Below are 23,003 nucleotides of genomic sequence, written 5' to 3'. Positions count from 1 at the left end.
TCCTGGCCAAATTCAAACAGGAAATAGCAACAGGCAAAAGTATACTTCTCCTCCAATTCGACATGTCCAGTGCATTTGACATGGTGAACCATAGCATACTGCTCAGACTCCTAGACTACTTCGGGATTGGCAGAACCATACTTAGTTGGATTAAGGGTTTCCTAACCACCAGAACCTACCAAGTGAAAGTGAACTCTACCATATCATCACCCTGGAAGGCAGATTGCGGAATACCTCAAGGATCACCACTATCACCAATCCTTTTCAACCTAATGATGACCCCATTAGCTAAGTCCTTATCCACTCAGGGCCTTAACCCATTCATCTATGCAGACGACGTCACAATATACATCCCTTTCAAACATGATCTGACAAAAATCACCAATGAAATTAACCTCGGCTTCCACATCATGAACTCATGGGCAAACGCATTCCAACTAAAACTCAATATAGAAAAAACACACTGCCTCATCCTCTCATCCCAATACAACATGAATATACCCACAAACTTAGTCACCCCGGACTATGCCCTGAAAATCCTTGGTGTCACAATCGACCGAAACCTCACACTCGAGACCCAAGTTAACTCTACAATTCAAGAAAATGTTCCATTCAATGTGGAAACTTACAAGCGTGAAACCATTCTTCCAAAGGGCAACTTTCCGCAACCTGATACAATCAATGGTATTAAGCCATGGTAAAATTATGTATCATACCTGATAATTTTATTTCCATTAATCATAGCTGATCAATCCATAGACTGGTGGGTTGTGTCCATCTACCAGCAGGTGGAGATAGAGAGCAATCCTTTTGCCTCCCTATATGTGGTCATGTGCTGCCGGAAACTCCTCAGTATGTCGATATCCAAGCTCCATCCGCAGGACTCAGCACTTAGAGAATTACACCCACAAAGGGACACTCTGCCCAGCTCACCACCGCCGAAACGGGGGAGGGGAATTAACCCAGCTCATCCCCACACAAGTGGGGGAGGGGAATCCGTCCAGCTCATCCCCGCGGAGCGGGGGAGGGACACCACACCCGCCGAGGCGGGGGGATCTGGCTTATCCTGCAACCGCAACCGCGGGAGGAGCTGACTGACCCTACAACCGCACGAAGCGGGAGGGAGCGCCGGCAGAATTTAAGTCTCAATCCAGCCCCGTAAAACGGAGGGGAGAGGAATGCAGCAGCTCACTGTAACACAAACTCGTCTCAACTCTTGAAGAATCCAAATGAAAAACTTGAACACGAAGTCCTCCTGAACAGGAACTGAAGACTAAACTTGAACCTGAATATAAATAGTACAGATATCTGGGAGGGGCTATGGATTGATCAGCTATGATTAATGGAAAGAAAATTATCAGGTATGATACATAATTTTACCTTCCATATCATCATGCTGATCAATCCATAGACTGGTGGGATGTACCGAAGCAGTACTCACCCAGGGCGGGACATTGAAATCCCTGACCGCAACACTGAAGCTCCAAGCCGGGCCTCCGCCCGAGCAGCCACAGTCAAGCGGTAATGCCTGGAGAAGGTATGGGCCGAAGCCCAAGTTGCCGCCTTGCATATCTCTTCCAAGGAGACGGACCCGGCCTCTGCCATCGAGGCCGCCTGAGCTCTAGTGGAGTGAGCCTTCAGCTGGATAGGCGGCACCTTCCCCACGGCCACATAAGCCGCTGCAATGGCTTCCTTGACCCATCTTGCCACTGCAGGCTTAGCAGCCTGCAGACCCTTACGAGGACCTGCAAACAGGACAAACAGATGATCCGACTTCCGGAAATCATTGGTCACTTCCAAGTATCTGATGATGACTCGTCTCACATCCAGATATTTGAGAGCAGAGTATTCCTCTGGGTAGTCCTCCCTACGAAAGGAAGGGAGACAGAGCTGCTGATTCACATGGAAGCGAGAAACAATCTTGGGCAGGAAGGAAGGCACTGTGCGAATAGTCACTCCTGCCTCAGTGAACTGCAGAAAAGGCTCTCGACATGAGAGTGCCTGGAGCTCGGAAACTCTTCTGGCTGAAGTGATAGCCACCAAAAAGACTGCTTTCAATGTCAGGTCTTTCAGAGATGCCCTCGACAAGGGTTCAAAAGGCGGCTTCTGCAAGGCTCTTAGCACCAGGTTGAGATTCCACGCAGGCACCACTGAGTGCAGAGGAGGGCGCAGGTGATTAACCCCCTTGAGAAAACGCACCACATCTGGCTGCGAAGCCAGGGAAGCACCCTTCAGGTGGCCCCTGAAGCAAGCCAGAGCCGCTACCTGGACTTTAAGGGAACTGAGCGACAGGCCTTTCTCCAGACCTTCTTGCAGGAACGCCAGCACTGAAGAAATTGGAGCAGTGAAGGGAGAAAGTGAGCCTGCTTCACACCACGCTGCAAAGGTACGCCAAACCCTGGCGTAAGCAGTAGAAGTAGAGCGCTTCCTCGCTCTCAGCATAGTGGCGATGACCTTGTCTGAGAAGCCCTTCTTCCTCAGACGCTGCCGCTCAATAGCCAGGCCGTAAGACCAAAGGGGGAGGGATCCTCCATCACCACGGGACCCTGATGCAACAGGCCCTGCTCCACTGGCAGCCGCAGAGGGTCGTCCACTGATAGCCTTATCAAGTCCGCATACCAGGGACGTCTGGGCCAGTCCGGACCCACCAGGATTATTCGGCCCGGATGCTTTGCCACCCGGTCTAGTACCCTGCCCAACATGGGCCAGGGCGGGAACACATAGAGAAGCTCCTGTGTCGGCCACTGTTGGAGAAGAGCATCTACTCCCAGAGATCGAGGGTCCCGTCCTCTGCTGAAAAAGCGCGGCACTTGGCAATTGGCCGATGACGCCATCAGATCTAGGCTCGGCTGGCCCCAGCGCTTCGTGATGTCCAAGAACGCCTGAGCCGATAACTGCCACTCTCCGGGATCCAAGGTATGGCGACTGAGAAAGTCCGCCTTGACATTCATGACTCCGGCAATGTGGGCCGCTGACAGCTGTTCCAGGTTCGCTTCCGCCCACTGGCATAGATTCACGGCTTCCTTGGCTAGAGGGGCGCTCTTGGTACCTCCCTGGCGGTTGACATAGGCCACAGCCGTGGCATTGTCCGACAGGACCCGTACTGGCTTCAACGCCAGTACCGGGAGGAACTCCAAAAGCGCCAACCGAATGGCTCTGAGTTCCAGGAGGTTGATAGACCACTTTGCCTCTGCAGGAGACCAGAGCCCCTGCGCTGTCCTTCCCAAGCAGTGGGCTCCCCAGCCCATCAAAGAGGCGTCCGTCGTGACGACAATCCACTCCGGGGTCACAAGAGGCATCCCTGCAGACAACTTGTCTGTCTTCAGCCACCAGCTCAGCGCCTTGCACACTGCTGGGTCCAAGGGAAGGCGCACAGCATAATCCTCCGACACCGGAGTCCAGCGCTGCAGCAGAAAGTGTTGTAGTGGTCTCATATGAGCCCTGGCCCAGGGCACTACTTCCATCGTGGCCGTCATAGAGCCCAACAGCTGCACATAGTCCCAAGCCCGAAGAGGAGAGGCTACTAGGAACTGGTCCACCTGAGCCTGAAGTTTGACAATCCGATTGTCTGGCAGGAACACTCTGCCCACTTGGGTGTCGAATCGAACTCCCAGATACTCCAGGGACTGAGTCGGGCGCAGCTGGCTTTTCTCCCAGTTGATGATCCACCCCAGGGAGCTCAAAAGAGCAATCACCCGGTCCACAGCTTTGCCGCACTCTGCATAAGAGGGGGCTCGGATCAACCAGTCCTCCAGATAAGGATGGACTTGTACTCCTTCCTTTCGCAGGAAGGCCGCGATGACAACCATTACTTTGGAGAAGGTCCGCGGAGCAGTAGCCAACCCGAACGGGAGGGCTCTGAACTGGAAGTGTCGGCCCAGGCCTGCAAAATGCAGAAAGCGTTGATGAGGAGGCCAGATGGGAATATGCAAGTACGCTTCCTTGATGTCCAAGGATGCCAGGAACTCCCCTGCCTTCACTGCCGCTATAACAGAGCGGAGAGTCTCCATGTGAAAGTGCCGAACTTTCAAGGCCCGATTGACCCCTTTGAGGTCGAGAATAGGCCATACAGAACCTCCTTTCTTTGGTACCACAAAGTAAATGGAGTAATGTCCCTTGCCAAGCTGATTTTCTGGCACCGGAACGACCGCACCCAGGCGGATCAGATTGTCCAAGGTCTGCTGCACTGCCACAGCTTTGACCGGAGACTTGCAGGGAGAGAGTACAAACCCGTCTCTTAAGGGTCGGCAGAACTCTAGCTTGTAGCCGTCTCTGATGACTTCCAGCACCCAAGCGTCTGAAGTTACCCTGGTCCACTCGCCCAGAAACAAGGACAGGCGTCCTCCAATCTGCACTGGGCCATGGACCAGGACCCCGTCATTGGGTACGAGACCCTGGGGGAGGACCGGAGGGCGCACCTTCGGGACGGCAGTCTCTGCGAAAGGAGTGCTGCTTGGGGGAGAAGTTCCTCTTGAAGAAAGAGGGGGCAGAGGAGCCCGACTTGCCCGGGCGATACCGACGGGCTTCCTGAAACCGTCCTCTGGAGATACCGGGGCGAGCACTGGCCCGAGCCCTGACCTCTGGTAACCTCTTGCCCTTAGACGTGCCGAGATCGGTCACAATTTTGTCCAGCTCGACCCCAAAGAGCAGCTTGCCTTTAAAAGGCAACTTAGCCAGGCGGGACTTAAGAGGCGTGGTCCGCAGACCAATGTTTCAGCCAAAGTCACCGCCGCGCAGAGACTGTCTGAGCCATACCTTTAGCCGAGGCTCTCAAGACATCATACAGTAAGTCTGCCAAATAAGCCAAGCCCGATTCCAGGGCCGGCCAATCAGCCCTCAAGGAAGGATCCGAGGGGGAAGCCCGCTGCACAATCGTCAGGCACGCCCTGGCCACATAGGAGCCGCAAACTGAGGCCTGCAAACTTAAGGCAGCCGCCTCGAAGCACGACCTTAAGGCCGCCTCCAATCTTCTGTCTTGGGCGTCCTTTAGGGCCGTGCCACCTTCCACCGGCAACGCCGTTTTCTTAGTCACCGCAGTAATTAAAGAATCCACGGTAGGCCAAAGAAAGGCCTCCCGTTCACTTTCAGGCAAAGGATAGAGGCGGGACATAGCCCTAGCCACTTTGAGGCTCGCTTCCGGGACATCCCATTGAGCCGAAATTAAGGTGTGCATGGCATCATGCACGTGGAAGGTTCTAGGCGGGCGCTTAGTCCCCAGCATAATGGCGGAGCCAACAGGGGCTGAGGGAGAGACGTCTTCCGGAGAGGAAATCTTCAAAATGCTCATGGCCTGCACTAACAGGTTGGGCAAATCCTCTGAGCGAAAGATCCGCGCTGCAGAGGGGACATCCGCTCCATCCGAGCGGGAATCCGTCTCCTCCAAGGAATCCCCAAAGGACTGTTGGGAGAACTCAGATACGCTGCCCTCATCTACATCAGAGGAAACAGAGTCCTCTAAGGCCTGGGAATCCACCCGAGGGCGTTTACTTCCGGGGGCCTCAACCCCTTTATCAGACAAGGGAGAAGGGGCAGCGTTTTGCATAAGGAAGGCCTGATGCAGCAGCAAAATTAACTCGGGGGAGAAACCCCCCAGACTGTGCACTTCAGCAGCCTGGGCCACAGCCCTAGACGCACCCTCAACCGGCGCTCGCAAGAGCGGGGGAGAAAAATGCTGTGCATCCAAGATGGCGTCCGGCGCGACACTCCGCGAAGGAGCCGCGCGGGAAGAACGGCATTTAACTTTAGCCGCCGCTTTTTTGCCGTCGCCCAAATCAAGGGCGGCCATGGCATTAACATCTCCCAGCTCAAGGGCGGCCCAAGAAGAAGCCGTCCGAGCAGAGTGGCCGGCCAAGATGGCGGAGGCGAGCAGCGGGGGATGGGCGTTTATGGCGGGAAAAACCGCCGCACCGGAGGAAGACCCAGGACACTGACCGGCCTCCGAACTGACACCCAACAAGGGTGAATCAGACTTTAAGACCCCCGCATCCCCGCTAGAAGCGCACACGCGGTCCGGGGAGCGATTCTTCACGCCCTCGCCCTCTGACACCATAGGCCACGTGGAGATCGATCGGGGAACCCCCTGCCCGCTATAAAAAGGTAAAATTTACCTGCTTCTCGCTCCGAGCTGTAACGACCTGGTGTCCCAGTGAGTAGCTGCAATAAACGTTTAAATAAACGTCGAAATAAACGCCTTTAAGGACGTCCAAAATTTTTTTTTTTTTTTAACGGAGCCAGCGGGAGGGGGGAGAAAAGGAGGGACCTGGCGCCACCAGGTTTGCACTTGCTCAAGAAAAGCCCTCAACCCCAGGTACTCAACAAAACCTAAAAATTAGGCTTGGAGACCTAGCCAGAGCTGCTGCTGTGTGTGACCACCACCTGCTGAGAGAGAGAACATACTGGGGAGTTTCCGGCAGCACATGACCACATATAGGGAGGCAAAAGGATTGCTCTCTATCTCCACCTGCTGGTAGATGGACACAACCCACCAGTCTATGGATTGATCAGCATGATGATATGGAAGCTGACTATTGCAATGGACTTTATGCGGGATGTAAAGAACTACTCATAAAGAAACTACAGACTGCTCAAAACACAGCAGCCAGGCTTATATTTGGAAAATCGCAATTCGACAGCGCCAAACCCCTACGAGAAAAACTGCACTGGCTCCCAATCAAAGAATGTATTAGTTTCAAAATCTGCACCCTGGTCCACAAGATTAACTATTGCGAAGCCCCGAGTTATATGGCTGATCTCATAGACCTACCAACCAGAAACATAATTAGAACATCACGAACATACCTAAATCTTCACCACCCTAGCTGCAAGGGACTCAAGTACAAATCAATTTACGGATCCAGCTTCTCCTATATAAGCACCCAACTATGGAACGCATTACCGAAAGCCATAAAGACAACGCAGGATCACCACAACTTCCGGAAATCACTAAAGACCGAACTGTTCGAAAAGGCATACCCTACTGATCCAACTTAAGTGCCTGAATTCAGCAACACAACGAAACCAAAACTTGGCAATGAACAATATATTACTCTTCTCTTGATTCTCTAATGTGTCTGTAACAACATCACTCTGTATTTGTTTCATCATCAGAAGTGGCTAACACCTCACGGTACTATGCAAGCCACATTGAGCCTGCAAATAGGTGGGAAAATGTGGGGTACAAATGCAACAAATAAATAAATACAGCCCTGAAGAATGCTTCTGGGAACTGACAGAGAACATCAATGCTCGCCTCCTCAAAAACAGACTCCAGAGGTCAACTCTGGGGAGGGGACTGTCAGAAGAAGATCCCAATGAGGGCTTCAAATAGGTTGGCCTGGGAGCTCAGAGGAGTTCTTGCCTGCTTGCAGCTCCAGTTCCAGGTCTGCACCCTTGGACTGACTCCATTTCTGTTCTAGTTCTTACTACCTGCAAGGTTCCACTCCAGCTTTTACTGTTTGCAAGTTCCAGATTCAGGCTTCTGGTTACAGACTTTATCTCCTGATTCCAGAGTATTTCTTTGTCCTTGCTTGGCTCCAAGGCCAATAATTATCTCAGGGGCACTAATCTGAAAAATGGTGGGGTTGCAGCAGCTTTTGCACAGGGTGCACACATTCGAAGTAGAGCAGGGGCTGCACATTTGGCGTGTCTAAGGAAGCACTTTGGGAGCTGGGTGATCTCTAGGGACAGACTAGATTGGCTTGGGTGTTATACTAGTGAAAGCTGAATAGAATTAAGTAGGTAGGTATGTCACTCCATGGCCAGCAGTTTTGCTGATTTGTTGGTGGCCAGGCTCACTGACCCACCCCAGCTCTTGCTTTTCTTATACAGATTGTTCAAAAAGACAAAGCCTGATCTTTCACACTTTTGCTGAATTAATCCCACCCATAAGCCACCTGGTTCAGTTTTATTCAATCACATCTTCACAGTCTTAAAACAAATACGAGAATTTGAGTTTATTTGTGTGTCTTTTTCATCTGTCTTGACTAGTTTATAAGCTCCAAAGAACAGGAACTGTTACGTATCTCTGTAAAGCATGACATGTATCTGGTAGCACTAAGCAAATTACAAGAATCGGATGCATTCCAATTAAAACTGAATGCAGAAAAAACACAATGTCTTGTACTCACCTCACAGCATAATACAAACAACTTCACCACCATAACCACTCCAAACTTTTCTTTTTCTGTCTCAAACAATCTGAAAATTCTTGGAGTCACCATAGACCGAAACCTCACACTCGAAACTCACGTGACGAACACTACGAAAAAGATGTTCCACTCCATGTGGAAACTCAAAAGAGTAAAACCTTTCTTCCCGAGATCCATCTTTCGTATCCTGATACAATCACTGGTACTAAGTCATCTAGATTACTGCAACGCACTGTATGCTGGCTGCAAAGAACAGACCATCAAGAAACTCCAAACAGCCCAAAACACCGCAGCCAGACTCATATTTGGAAAACCAAAATATGAAAGTGCAAAACCCTTAAGAGAGAAACTCCACTGGCTCCCACTTAAGGAATGGACCACGTTCAAAATCTGCACGATCATACACAAAATCATCCACGGAGACGCCCCGACCTACATGCTTAACCTCGTGGACCTGCCGCCCAGAAATGCCAAAAGATCATCTCGAAAATTTCTTAATCTGTACTTCCCCAGCTGTAAAGGACTAAAATACAAACTTGTACACGTGACCTCCTTCTCCTACATGGGTACACAGCTGTGGAACGCACTACCAGCTAACCTGAAAACAATCTACGAAATATCCAACTTTCGTAAATCCCTGAAGACGTACCTCTTCAATAAGACCTACAAAGAGGACCCATAGCTTAACTATACCACCTCAACAATCCACTAGAATCCATAAATCATCTTTCTATACCTACTTTCTTAATACTTCTTTCCATCCTCAATCTCTTTGCATCAACAATTGTATCTGATATCCTGGAATGGCAATGCCATAACAGACCTCTGTAAGCCACATTGAGCCTGCAAATAGGTGGGAAAATGTGGGATACAAATGCAATAAATAAATATAATACACTCGAGCAGTGGGATCTGTCTGTTGGAAAGCAGGAACTTTAGCACTGGGAACCAGGAGGTAACAAGACTGGCACCCTGGGTAGAAGGGGATTTCTGATAGCCGGAAGGAAACCTAAGCAAGGCCTGCAGGGGCAGATCTGAAGACTGTGCTCCACATTGCCTTGCCCACAGGGGAGAAAAGGCAGTTGTAGGAGTGGACTGGGCCACGCAGAGTAGAGGTGAAAGGGTTGGGCTGAGGAAGCGTGATATGGAGTGTGCGAGAGAAGGCATCATGAATTTCATTGGGTGTCTGCTAGTGATAACAGGGTAGATAATGAAAGCGAATATAAGTGGGCAGAAGAGGCTCCTGCCCATCTAAATTCCGCTCAGCAGGCTGTCTCTGGATATTCAGCAGCATTTAACTATGTTGAATATCCCCTATGACTGCCTCAGCACTGTGCTGTTAGTGCCAAGCTCAGTCCACAGGCAGAGCTGGGGAAGAACTGGCAGTTATACAGGCCCTGGTGATATTCAGTGCCAGTGCCTGCATAGCCACCATGCAGACAAGACTGCACCAAAGACAGTCCTATCATAGCCCAGGTTCCTATGTGGGTGCTGGCACTGAATACTGGCTAGCAGTGGCGTAACCAGACCTCAAGGTGGGAGGGGGCCACAGCCCAAAGTGGGGTGCACATTTTGGTCTGCCACCCTACCACCCTACCACCCCGTCACCCTCCCCCCACCACCGCCGCTGCACATATCTTGGCTGGCGGGTGTCCCCAACCCCTGCCATCTGAAGCACCACCGCTGCACATACCTTGGCTGGCAGGGGTCCTCAACTCACGCCAGCTGAAGCCTTTGTCCAGCACTGGTCTCCAGTGCCACCACATTGCCTCTCTTCCCCTCACGTCCAGCATGCTCGTTTTAATAAAATTGAGCATGTACCCAGACTCAGTTTCACTAAAACGAGCGTGCCGGATGTGAGGGGGAAGAGAGAGCAGTGCAGGCAAAGCGGTGGCGCAGGAGACCAGCGCTGGAGAAAGGCTTCAACTGCAGGGGTTGGGGACCCCTGCCAGCCAAACCAGGGACCCACAGCAAATATGAGGGGCCCAGGTCCCCATGGCCCCCCTGTAGCTACGCCACTGCTGGCTAGCACCCTCATGACTTCAAGGTCTGCGGATGGCCCACATTCAATGCGGGTTTCCTAAATATGGCCCCGGCCTTAAATATCTGGGTTAGATTCAACCCATGGTAGTCAGTGGCTTTAAAACTGCTGACTACCATGAGCTGAATATCAGGGGGTGGGGATATTTTTTTATCCCATGGCCCATATGTCTCTTACAATTCACTTTGAAGTTGTATTTCATATTGGCAGCTTCCACAAGCTTCTCCAAGTACTCCATGATCTGATGCCATTTCTATGCAACCTCTGTGGCTGTTGTACCTGGTGAGCCTAGAGGCACTGAAGGATGGAAGCATGAATGAAATCCACAGTTTGCATAGAACAGGGTCTGGTCTCAGCATTGTCATATGCAAATTTGGAACACAGTAGTAGTCCTCACCCTGCCCCCTCTTCTCATTCCTCACCCCATACTCTCTATGTCAGTAGTCTTCAGCTCGGTCCTCTAGATACACCCAGTATTCAGTTAGCAGCATGTCACAACAAATACACATGAAGAAACATATTGAGTTTGATATGTAGAATAAAACTATGTTTAACTCAAAAGGCATTTCAAACTGTTCTTTTGGGGTTAGTGATATCTCATCTTGATTACTGCGATGGGATCTTCATGGGGTTGCCATCTCCTTTAATGAAGAGCCTCCAGTTAGTACAGAATCCAACTAAAAACATGAAGGGCAATATTCAGCTGGCACCAGTCAGTGTTTCTTTAAATGCTGGTCTATGCCAGCTGTATTAGACTCGGAGGTTCAGTGCCAGCCCTCTCTGGGTGCCAGTACTGAATATCCAGCTGCTTGGCATGTTTTTATATTGTGAACCACACTAAACAGATGTACGAGCGGCATAGAAACTACAATGAAGGCAATACATGCAAATTTATCTCATGCATATTCATTGTGCAGATTCTGAAATCCAGAACGGGTGGTTATGTCCAGAGGACAAAGTTGAGAAATACTTCAGCGTAACAACCATCCTCCTCCTGTCACTTATCATCCCCCATCATCTGCATTCCCAGAAATAACCATCACCCTGCCCCCTGTTATCACTCCTCATCCCAGGGTCTCTACATGCCCCATTATAACTAACATCCCGTCTCCTCCTATCATTCCTCACACACCTTTTCAGTAGTAATTCATAGGCAATTTACATTCTAGTACAGTGGGTGCTTCCCCATCCTGGGAGGTGGGGGGGGGGGGGGGAGTCTTACGATCTAATTTTGTACCTGAGCCAGTGGAGGGTTAAAAAACCTTGCCCAAGGGTACAAGGAGCCTCAGTGGGATTTGAACCCTTGCTTCCATGGTTCTAAGGTTGCTGCTTTTGCTGCTGGCCTACTCCTCCACTCTGTCACCCAGCCCCCTCCTATCACTCCTCACCTCACGAGCTTTATATAACAAAGTAATAACCATTGCTCTATCCTCTCATATCACTCCTCACCCCATGTCTCCTACATTCCCATTAGTAACCATCACCCTACTCCCTGCTACAATTCTTCACCACATGTCCTCCACCTCCTCCTCCCCCTCCCCCGGTATTAATCTTTACCCTGTCTCCTCCTATTACTTCTCACCCCATGTCAAGTTTCAAAGTTTCAAGTTTTAATAATATTTGATATGCTGCCCATCAAATATTTATTTCTAGGTGGTTTACAATATTCAAATGAAGGAAATGTGAGAATATACAATAAATTCAGCAAGGAAGGAAGAAACAATGCAAAGATTAAAACAGTAGCTTGCAGGAACAGAGGTATCCCCCACTGGATGCAAAGACAATAATATACACCCTGAAATAAAGAAGTCCTCTGCACACCACAGTAATGATTATCATCTAACCCCCTTATATCATGCTTCACTTCTCATCCTTTAGGTGGGAATGTCTTCTATTGGTTAGGGCTTAGTGGAGGAACATGACCAGCTGAACAAGCTCCTCTGGGCAAGTCACTTAACCCTCCATTGACCCAGGTCCAAAATAAGTACCTGTATATAATATGTAAGCCACTTTGACCTGAAGAAAAAGGGTCACATTTGAAAGCTAATAAAAAATGTATTAAGTTAATCCAATAAAAAAGTATCATTTTATTTTCTTTTCTCTGTTTTGCTTTATTTCTATTTATTACCTTTAAAGTGGACTAACCTGGCTGCCACACCACATTGTAACCACAGAAAGGCAGTATATCAAGTCCCATCTCCTATCCCTTTTGCCCTCTGTATTGAACATGTCCCTGCCTTCTCCATTATCGGGCACATGGAGAATTCAGGACGTAGACCAAAACACATTCAACTGGGTAAAACACAAATGGGTCTTTTACAAAGAAACGCTAGCATTTTTAGCATGCACTAAGAATAGGAATATACGAGTGTCTTTAGCATTTAGCGCACACTAAAAACGCTAACACACCTTTGTAAAAGACTCCCAAAGTCAACGAGGCAAGCTCTCCTCCCTTCGCTGACAGAAATATACTCAAACAAACTGGGCCAGGTGGTGCAAGACCAACTGCAATGAGAGACCACTCAAATCAGCAGGCATACCTTAACCCCCCAAAAAATTGTCCGCATATTCACAGGACTTATCAAACCAGAGTTCAGAAGCATTAAGACAATAGAAGGAAAGATACAACAAAAAAAAAGAATTTCAGCAAGAATGTACTGTATATGTATATATATATATATATATTCTTTTTGTAATACATAATGCAAGTTTTCCCCATCCCAGAGCATGCATTTTGCAGCCGCATTCTCAGATGAAACACAAACAAAAAAGGCCATTTTGAAATACATGACAATACAACATGGGAAAACAATTAAATAAAAGAGAAACGGGGAGGAAAGAGAAAAGAGGAGAAAAAAAGAAGAAAAAGAGATTTTGGGACTAATATTACAGGGTGCCTATTTCAAAGTCAGGAAAAGATGTTTATTTTAAGCCTGAATTATAAACACAACAAAGACAATTATATGTCTTTATAAGATAGAGACCCAGAACCAGGTCCAGTAGCACACAAATACTCACACCAATTTACGCCTGCTCCAAGGAAACATAAATTTCTGTACGTGTTCTCTAAGCATGTCCCCAAGTATTTCATTAAAGGCACGTGCATTGCAACTCTCCTCCTGCTCCTCCTAAACTAAGGGGCCATTTTACTACAGCTTAGGGCACGCTAACGGACGTCAGTGTATACTAAGGACCAGATTCTGTACATGGCATCTAAAATGTAGGCACACTGCAAAAACAAGGGTGGAATGGAGGAAGAGTTCCAAAAAAACAGGCAACCTTGTTTTTGCGATTTGGCTTTTTTGTGGCAATTGTGTGAACCTTCCTTTTTTGTTTGGACTAAAATGTAGGCACGTCAGAATAATGCGCATAGCGCTATTCTCTAAATAGCATCTACAGTAAGGCGTGGTTTATAGAATAGCGCATAGGCCGGGAGAACGCTGTACATTTAGGCACGGCCATGTACGGCAGTGGTGTAAATGCCCGTGTTTCAATATACGTGCATTCTCCCGGATTCCATACCATAAATTTGATTGATGGCCCAACAGGCCTATACTTCTCTCATGGCCAAGCCCCCTTTTCAGCTACATGCATTGGAATTTATGCACGCCTCTTTTTCGAATACGCCTAAAAACAAGTGTGTGTAAATTCCAATTATTGCCAATTAGTGAGGACAATTGGTTATCAGCCAATTATCATGACTAATTGGCTCATTACGCAATTGAGTAACACACGTAAATTGGCCATGCGCACAATTTAATGCATGCTACTCACTGCACTTTATGTAGAATCCAGCCCTAACTGTCACATAGCCCATAGGTACAAAACCCATGTATACCTGCACACAATTTTATCAGATCCCTCTTTCTCATGTAAAACATGCTTTACACATGGATAATTCTTTATGAAATTACCCCCTTTTCCCCTGAATTCTATATATCGCACCTTAATTTCCACACGGAAACTGAAGCATATTCTATAACAATGCGTGCAACTTAATTGGTTAGCTAGCTAATCAGCACTGTTAATTGGATGTTAACATGCAATTATCCAATAGAGAAACCAGGACACAATGTTGCCTTGTTCAAAAAAATTAATTAATCAAACATCAATCCGCAACTGAATTTACTAAAGCCTTAATTACAATAAACACTGACTTCTTAAAAACTTTTTATGATGATTACCCTCAGACATTACCACTCATTGCTGTAAATGATAACATCACTGCCTGGTGGTTCAGCACTTCTTTCATCGGGTAATTCTTTATATATATATATGTTTTTTATATATATATCTATATCTCTATATAAAAGGCAACACCAACGTTCTATGAAGCCTCCAGCCGGAAGTGTGAAGGGGGCGAGATATCCGGTTTCCCTATGAGTGTCTGCCCCGCCCTCTCTGTAACACAGTCAGTGAAGGAAAACAGCAGAGCACGAAATCAAATCTCTGGCTCTGTAACAGTGAAGGACTCAGAGGGGGGAGGGGAGAGACGCCAGAGGGCAGGGACACACACACTCCCACATGCACACAGAAGAAAACATTGCTAGCCCCCGTTTCATTTGCATCAGAAACGGGGCTTTTTTACTAGTATATATATATATATATATGCTGATAAGGTGATCTCAATCTTCCATTCACCTGTTACAAAATTTATTTGTGACTAAAACTAATAACCAGTGCAGATAATGTGATTAAAAAGTCCACTCGCACTTATCTTATAATGTGTGGAACTCCAAATTGTAGAGTGTTCCGTAGCCTCCCCCTACAAAAAATGCACAACGACGCGGGTTTCAAAATATTTCATCAGGGACTCGGGTTTGAAGGCATATCACTTGCAGCATCGCCCTCCTGCTGCTAACTTCCTTCCGTCTCGTCTTATCATCAGTGCACTGATGAAATATTTTGAAACCCGCAGCATCGGGCGTTTTTGTAGGGTTCCACGCATTATAAGATAAGTGCGAGTGGATTTTTTAATCACATTACCTGCACTGGTTATTAGTTTTAGTCACAAATGTTTTGTAACAGGTAAATGGAAGATTGAGATCACCTGATCAGCATATATATATATATATATATATATATATATATATATATATATATATATATATATATATATATAAAGAATTACCCGATGAAAGAAGTGCTGAACCACCAGGTACTGATGTTATCATTTACAGCAATGAGTGGTAATGTCTGAGGGTAATCATCATAAAAAAAATTTTAAGAAGTCAGTGTTTATTGCAATTAAGGCTTTAGTAACTTCAGTTGCGGATTGATGTTTGATTAATTAATTTTTTTGAACAAGGCAACATTGTGTCCTGGTTTCTCTATTGGATATATGTTTTACACCAGAGACTAAAGGATTTTTTTGGATAACATGCAATTATCAGCACTAATTGCCATTAATTATGATTTACATGCACAATTCGCTAAGTGTATTCTGTAAAGTGATGCGCATAAATTCCAAGTTGTATAGTTGAAACGGGGGCGTGGTTATGGGTGTGACATGGGCATTTCTAAAATCTATGGACATTATTATAGAATACACCCCCTCTGTGCCTCATATAGGCGTCGGGATTTACACCAGTAAAACATGGTCTAAATGGACATGACCAAATTTGGTCACGTGGAGAGGCGCTCGATGTATTCTACATACTGCACAGAAATTTAAGCCTATTCTATAAAATGTAGGCCTACTTTAGAGAATACATCTTGGTGTATTTTTTTTCTGAACGGATTTTTAGGCACCATATACAGAATCTAGCCCTTTATGTTTAATTTTGGTAACAAGTACAAATTGTCATATCATCAAAGTTTCCTGAATCTGAATTTAAATCTCAGAGAGCAGAGAGAAGAGGGTGACACCAATAGCCATTGGGAGTCTCTCTTGTAGAAAAGTGGTTGTGACAGAAAAGAGTCAGCCACTGTGATGGGGGCAGGACAGCTTTGGATTTGTAATTCAGAGGAAGGAGAAAACCAGAGAAGAGAAAATATAGAAATACAGGAGAAAAGAGGGAAAGAAAAATAAAAATAGATAAGAAAGAGTAAAGATCGCAAAGAAAAGGGATTTAGAGAAGAAAGAGAAAAAAAAGAGAATAAAGGAAAGAAAATAAAGAGAATGAAGAAAAACAGGAGACAAATTAGGTAGATAAGAAAACAAGTGGGGACTACTGAAGGAACTTATTGGGCTGATGAGGTACTCAGTCCCTAAGCATGAGGGAAGGGAAACAAGAGAAAATAGAGGCAAGTGGATTAGAGAAAGAGAAGAAAAAAAAAAAAGACAGCAAAAAGAAGATTAAAAAAGAAAAGAAGAGAAAGAGGAGGGTAAAGAGAGAAGAGAGAAAAATGATAATAGAATAAAGAGGAGTGAGAATACAGGAGAAAGAAGAAAATGGGAGGAGAATAAAGAGAGAAGGATGGACATAGAAAATGGAGAAGTGAAATAGAAGAGAGAAAGAAAAGGAAAAAAAATTTAAAAAGTCTGAAAAGCATAAAAACTCATACCTTGGTTGTTTAGTGTCAGATGAGCCGGACCTTGAAGGGAGAAAAAAAGGAAAGAAAAAGAAAAAAAGAAAAGAAAAGAAAAACACGTGTCATAAAAACCCCCAAATACAAGTAACAGAAAAAGTGCCACAATTTAACGCTCTTTAATTTGTGACAGGCATGACCGGCACAGAAGTGAACAGCCGGATGCCGAAATGAAAAGAAAGAGGGGGGAAAATAAGTCTGATTTTGAATTTTCTTTAAAAAAAAAAAAGCATTTTACGACCCTTGAAAAGGTCGAGAGAGAGACAGACAGAGCAAGAGAGACAGTAAGAAAAATGCTTTTTTTTTTTTTGAAATAAATGGAAACAAATATATATATATAGATATATATTTATAGATATATATCTACAGAATATATAAATATACACACAGAATGTACCCACAGTAGCATGAAGACCAACTGTTGTGAGCTTAGGAAGGGATAGCAGGTCTCCAGGGACTGATTGTACCTGGCTTCCATTTACGTCTTCCCCCACCAGCATCTCCTCCCTCAATAGCCCTCTCTGAGATTAATTTCTCATGGAACAGGGACTATGAGAAGATGGGGTGGAAAGGTAGTCCTGAATGGGGTAAGTATACCCTCTGATGACCTGCAGTCCTCTGGTAGCTCTGTGCATTGTACATTTTTCATTTATTGTTTTGTTTCTGTACTTTTTTCCCCCCATTTTACTTTATTTTAAGAAATGTTTTCTTTTACGGATTCTCTTCATTTACTGCAGTATTCTTACGTGGTGTGTTTTATGCAGGTGTGTGCTGCTAAATTTTTAACAACAGGCTCTTTCTCCGGACGTAGCCAGCTCTGCAGTTGGAAGGCCGGGGGGGGGGGGGGGAGCAACACTTGCCTCTCTCTCCTCCCTCCCTTTGGGCACACTAGGCATACCTTTGCTTGCAGCCAATAAATGGACTGCCACCACTCCCAATGTCTTGCTCTGAGCAGCATGCTGGAACTTCTCTCACATGCTCGAGAAGTCCCAGCCTGCTGCCCAGAGCTGGAAACAAGGAGCAGGGAGCAGCAGTAGTCTATTTACTTGGCTGGCAGGGCTCAGCATCCCCACCAGCAAAGTAAAAGATAATTCAGCAGGGGGCCCAAACCCACATTTTGGGAGCCAGTTGTTAAAGTAGCCATGGAGGGCCCTACTTTAACAACCGGCTCCCAATATTCTTAAAAACTTAACAACCGGCTCTTGCGAGCCTGTGAGAGCCTGCTCCAGCACACCACTGGTTTTATGTTCAAATAGCACTAAGGGGGTCTTTTACTATGGGCCCTGCTGCAGATAACATGTGCTAATCTCTAGTAAAAACCTGTTAAGTAAGACTAGTGTGCAGTATTGATGACAATGAAAACACCCTGAAAATTCTCGGGCGGGTTTTCTATTGTTCCTTTTTGAAAATGACATGAAATAACAGAGGATATGTCATGGACATTTTCTATGTCATTTCAGATGACTGCACATCCCCACCCTCTCATCCTCTCGTTGTTATTATGTTCTGTCTACTTTTTCCCTTAAAGGTTATGGGGTCAATATTCAACGTGAGTTAGCTGGGTAGGAGGGGCTCCTTCCTAATTAACTCACACTGACTGGGTTCTGCCCAGTTATTCAGCGGCAATTAACCAGCTAGTGCTGCTCAATATCTTCAAACTTCTTCAGCACTATCCACTCAGTGCCTGTGCAATCGGGGGTTGGAGTCTGGGTGGAGCCAGGAGCTACCTACTTAGAAGTTAAAGTTAGAATGGTGAAAAGGCTGTCTTAAATCTAAATATTGCTGGTACTTGGATAAGTGCCACCGACCATCCAATCCCCAAATATTTGGCGTCAGTATCCAGGGGTGGCCTGGTGCCGAATTTTCAAGAATAAAATCCTGCGGCGGCCAGTGTTTAAAGAAAATTGCTGACTCCAACAAGCTGAATATTGCCCAGCATGTTCTTATTTATAATTTGTTACTGTTGTAACTGTTACTGTTTTAATAATTTATAAACTGCCTAGACGTATGACTATAAGCAGTATATCAAGTTAATAAATATAATCATACAGTTTCAGGTTTGTCCCATCTCTCTTGCCATATCCTGGAGAATGAATCACAAGGGATGGACTGTGTGACTGACAGAGCCCAAGAGTGCTCTGCTTCTTTCAGACCTCGACCCCACCTCTGTGGGTGCAAAGGGCACTTGAACATTTCCAATATTGAAAAAAAACAGCACTATTGTCCAAGGAGGGATGATTTGTGCTGAGCTTAGCAACCCCACTTGTTTTTGAAAAGCTGGCTTCTGCGCTTAAGGGATCAATTCCCAATTGTTTTTTGGAAGGGGTGAAGCGTAGGCGGGATGGGGAGGAATAGTGTGGAATTTATCTGGTCATCTTTCCCATCTTTTCCCAGCATTGAAGAAAATGAAAAGTTGTAGGAGAAGGTGAACTACAGGCTCTATTTACTAACATGCTTTAAAATGTTAATGCATGTTACTGCCCATTACCATGCGTTAATAGAATTTCACAAACATTAAATAAAGCCCCCTTATTCCAAATGGGGAGTACATTATACGGTGACCACAGAACTTTACAATCCATATATTTTTCAAAACTTATATGGAGAGTATTGGACCAAAAATCTGATTGAATGGCCTGATACTATCTGTATAAGAAGGTTGGGCTTGTGGCCGGGAAAGAGCAGGCTAAAAATGTATCCAGATAGCTATCTGGATAATTTGTATGTTTAGTTCAGGTCTGTCAAATAGAAGGGCCTAAACTAAACGGTTAGTTCCAGTATGGTCAGTGCACTATGAGGGTAATTCTATAACGAGGTTCCAGGCAGGGGCCTATTTTCCTTTGTAGAATACAAGAATAACAGGTAATATACGCACACAGGGCCCGATATTCAGCAATATTTAATAAGCCAGGAATAGCTCCCGGCTGGTTAAATAACACTTAGCTGGCTAAGTGCTAATATTCAGCACGAGATAGCCAGCTATCTCCGCTGAATATTAGCACTTAGGGGCCCTTTTTCTAAGGCACGCCAAAAAGTGGACTACGCTGGTATAGGTGTGTGTTATGGACGCACACAAGTCCATTTTTCAGCATGCCTATTTTCTGTGGCCAAAAATGGACGTGCGGCAAAATTAAACTGAGCACATGTCCACTTTTGGCCTGAGACCTTACCGCCACCCACTGACTTGGAGGTAAGATCTCATGAACTAACCGGGCGGTAAGTGTCAACAAGTGTACACTACCGATTACTGCCCAGTTAGCGCCACACCGTAGAAAATAGAAAATATGTTCTGCCACGCGTACTGGACATGCGTAAAAAATGGAATTACCACCCAGGGCATGCGGTAGTTGGACGCGCGTAGGTGTCTACGTGCCTTAGTAAAAGGAACCCTTAGTGCATAGCAGCTAACCATTATGCTGCCAAATTTGCATTTGAATCAGTCTGGTAAATCAGGCAGCCTAATGCGATATGAGGATAGTCCTTGACACAGCTGAATGCAGCAAAACACACGTCGGACACTTCAGCCCCTTACCGACTATTTCTAGAAAGTTTCCTATAGGATTTCAAAAAGATACATTATTGTGAATTATTCACTTAAAAATGCTATAATCAGTTGAAAGATCATTAAGCTATATTTTGAGAGCATTGTAATAATGTTTGGCCAATGAGGAGGTGAGTGCTAGGAATCTCGTTGGTAACAGTAAAGTTCAATGAGTTGCACCGCTGAGGCAAACAATATGTTTACTCATTAATTATTCTATGTCATGATTTATTATTTATTATAAGAGTGCATGTTTATCACACCAGATTGAATTAAGCATGCTTATTACTGAGGGGTCCTTTCACTAAGGTGCGCTGAAAAATGGCTTACGGTAGTGTAGGCGTGGGTTTTGGTGCCGCTCCATTTTTCAGCGCTCCTGTAAAAAAGGCCTTTTAAAAATTTTTGCCGAAAATGGACGTGCAGCAAAATCAAATTTGCTGCGCATCCATTTTGGGTCTGCAACCTTACCGCCAGCCGTTGACCTAGTAGTGGTAAAGTCTCACAATTTATTTTTCGGACGCACATATTGGACGCGCGCCAACAATGAAATTACCGAGAGAGCCACGCAGTAGTCGGGTGGTAAATATTTTGTCATGCGTTGGGCGTGCGTAGACGCTTATGTGGCTTAGTAAAAGGACCCCTGAGAGTTAAATGCATGTACATGCATATTTTCATACATAGATATGTGCATGCTAGTATTCTAAGCATTTACGTACATAATGCACGCAAAAATGTTAGTGTCCATTGTATAGAATTTCCCCCACTATATATTTATTCTGCCTTGCTACTTATATGGAAAAGGCACTGAATACATGTACGGTACATCCTTGGAGCAACGAATATCAAGAACAGTGGCAGCAGCAAGCTCCCCCTCCCCCTGGAATGAACCCTGACTCCCAAAGACCCTCCCAAGAACACTACCATGAGAAATATTTATATTTCTTTCTGCCACATTTTCATGGTCTCTGGCTACATTTCTGGTGTGGTTTTCATTGGGTATAATGTACATAGGGAACAACAGATTTTCAGAGCAATGGATACTCCTGCTTCCCCCCATATAGACCACTGTTCCCAGAATGCATTAATTTAGCAATGGTGCTGGTGCTTAGAATTAATGCAGTGACCACACCAGCTGGAAAATGGCCACAATGTACTTGACTTGAATTAATGCCTGTTAATTTGTTAATCCATATAAGGGCCTACCTTTGTGATCGTGTTTTTTTCAGGTGGGGGCAGGATGTTCCTGGTGTAATATAAATGCACACAGACACAGCTGACCCGGTGTTGCTTTGTCTAGAGCTTCCACGTCATCATTCTAAACCCTTTCTTCCACCTTCCTCTTTCCCTCCACTAGGTGGGGCATGTACTTCCAAAATTCTAGCACCTCCATAATGTCTCCACTCAAGGGGCAGTGATGGCCTGCAGAGGGGAGAGGTCTCAACAACAGCAGAGCATCACTGCATGAGCCACAATGCAACATGAAGAAATAATAGTTCCTCAGTGGGACTGAATGCTCCGGGCCCAGAGACTCAACTCCCCTCCCCCTGCCCCAGCAGGTTCTGAGCATTGCCAAATCATAAGGCCCACCAAATATAGAGTGGCCTGGCTGAAAGTCCTTCAGCTTAGAATGTGTGAACTTTCACAGTGCATTGCACAGACTTTAAGCCAGGTTGAAAAGAGGTGTTTCAAGGGCAGGGGGAGTAAATAGTGCACAGATGCTGACCTTTGCAACTATAAGCGTGCTGTTTAGTCGGCCATGCACAGAAACAGGACACACAAAGTATGCCCACCCTTAGCATGGGTGTATTCAAGGCTATTTTGGTTAATTTGTAAGGGAGAATGTGCAAGTAGCTTTCCTGTGAAAATTGGCAGCACAGACGGCCTGGTGAGAAGGCAAATTTCAGCTTTGTGCTCCCTCAAGCAATTCTTAGGCCCACCCAGCACCACACCTCTTAGAACGATCCTGCAAAAAAAAAAAACACATAATGGACATCTTCCCCCCAGTATTCAAAACCATTTAACCTGCCAGATGCCGAAAAGGCACTTAACCGGCTATCCATCGATATTCAGCAGGGGATAGCCGGTTATCCCTCGCTGAATATTCCCGGTTAGCGCCTAGGAGATAACCGTCTATATCACGCGACATAGCTGGCTATCCCCGAATATTCAATTCGTATCCGGCTATTGTAAGAGCCACATCAGACTGGTATAAAGTTAACTGGCTATCTTCGAATATCAACTTAGCTGGTTAACTGTATACCGGCTACAAATAAACCAAATATTCAATGCTGGTCACCACACATATGATAAATTGAGAGCAATTTTGTAAAAGGGCACCAAGGATCTGAAGGAACATAGATGCATACGCTGCACCTGTTTCATAAAGGCAAACCATGTGCCTTTATCAAATTGCCTCCCCAAAAGATTTCATACAAGTTACACCTGCTCCAAACCAGGAAAACATAATGGGGTCAATACTCAGAAAGCAGAAGGGAGCCGGGCTGCCTCCCGCGGTCAGCGCTGAGCCTGGATATGCCAGGATGTTTATGGTGACCGGCATTGAAGTTCCAGTTTAATTTTGGCCAGTTTCAAATTAACTGGCCAAGTCAATATTCAACACTGGTCGGTTAAGTTGAAAAGCCAGCCAAAGATAAGACTGTTATTTCAGCGGCCTAATTTAGCCGCCAAACTTAGCTGGCGATGTACTGAATATTAGCGGATAGCCAGTTAAGTGCCATTTAAC

At 45.9% G+C, this 23,003-nt stretch overlaps 1 protein-coding gene across 24 annotated transcripts in view; it reads right to left on the bottom strand.

Annotated features, from left to right (window-relative positions):
• NRXN2 (neurexin 2) overlaps positions 1-23,003 on the bottom strand; it is a 1,346,335-nt gene that overhangs the window by 1,154,923 nt on the left and 168,409 nt on the right. For 9 of the 24 annotated variants that reach the window (XM_030218496.1, XM_030218492.1, XM_030218493.1 and 6 more), the window contains one exon: positions 16,696-16,725. The exons of the other annotated variants lie outside the window; for them this stretch is intronic. In XM_030218496.1, coding sequence (XP_030074356.1) covers positions 16,696-16,725 — 30 coding nt within the window. The remainder of the gene's footprint in view (positions 1-16,695; positions 16,726-23,003) is intronic. 24 annotated transcript variants of the gene reach the window in all.

This window comes from Microcaecilia unicolor, chromosome 11 (genome assembly GCF_901765095.1).
Source record: "Microcaecilia unicolor chromosome 11, aMicUni1.1, whole genome shotgun sequence".
In the NCBI taxonomy this organism is placed as follows: Eukaryota; Metazoa; Chordata; class Amphibia; order Gymnophiona; family Siphonopidae; genus Microcaecilia; species Microcaecilia unicolor.
Note: the sequence above shows the minus strand (reverse complement) of the source record. Positions and strands in the feature narration are given on the sequence as shown.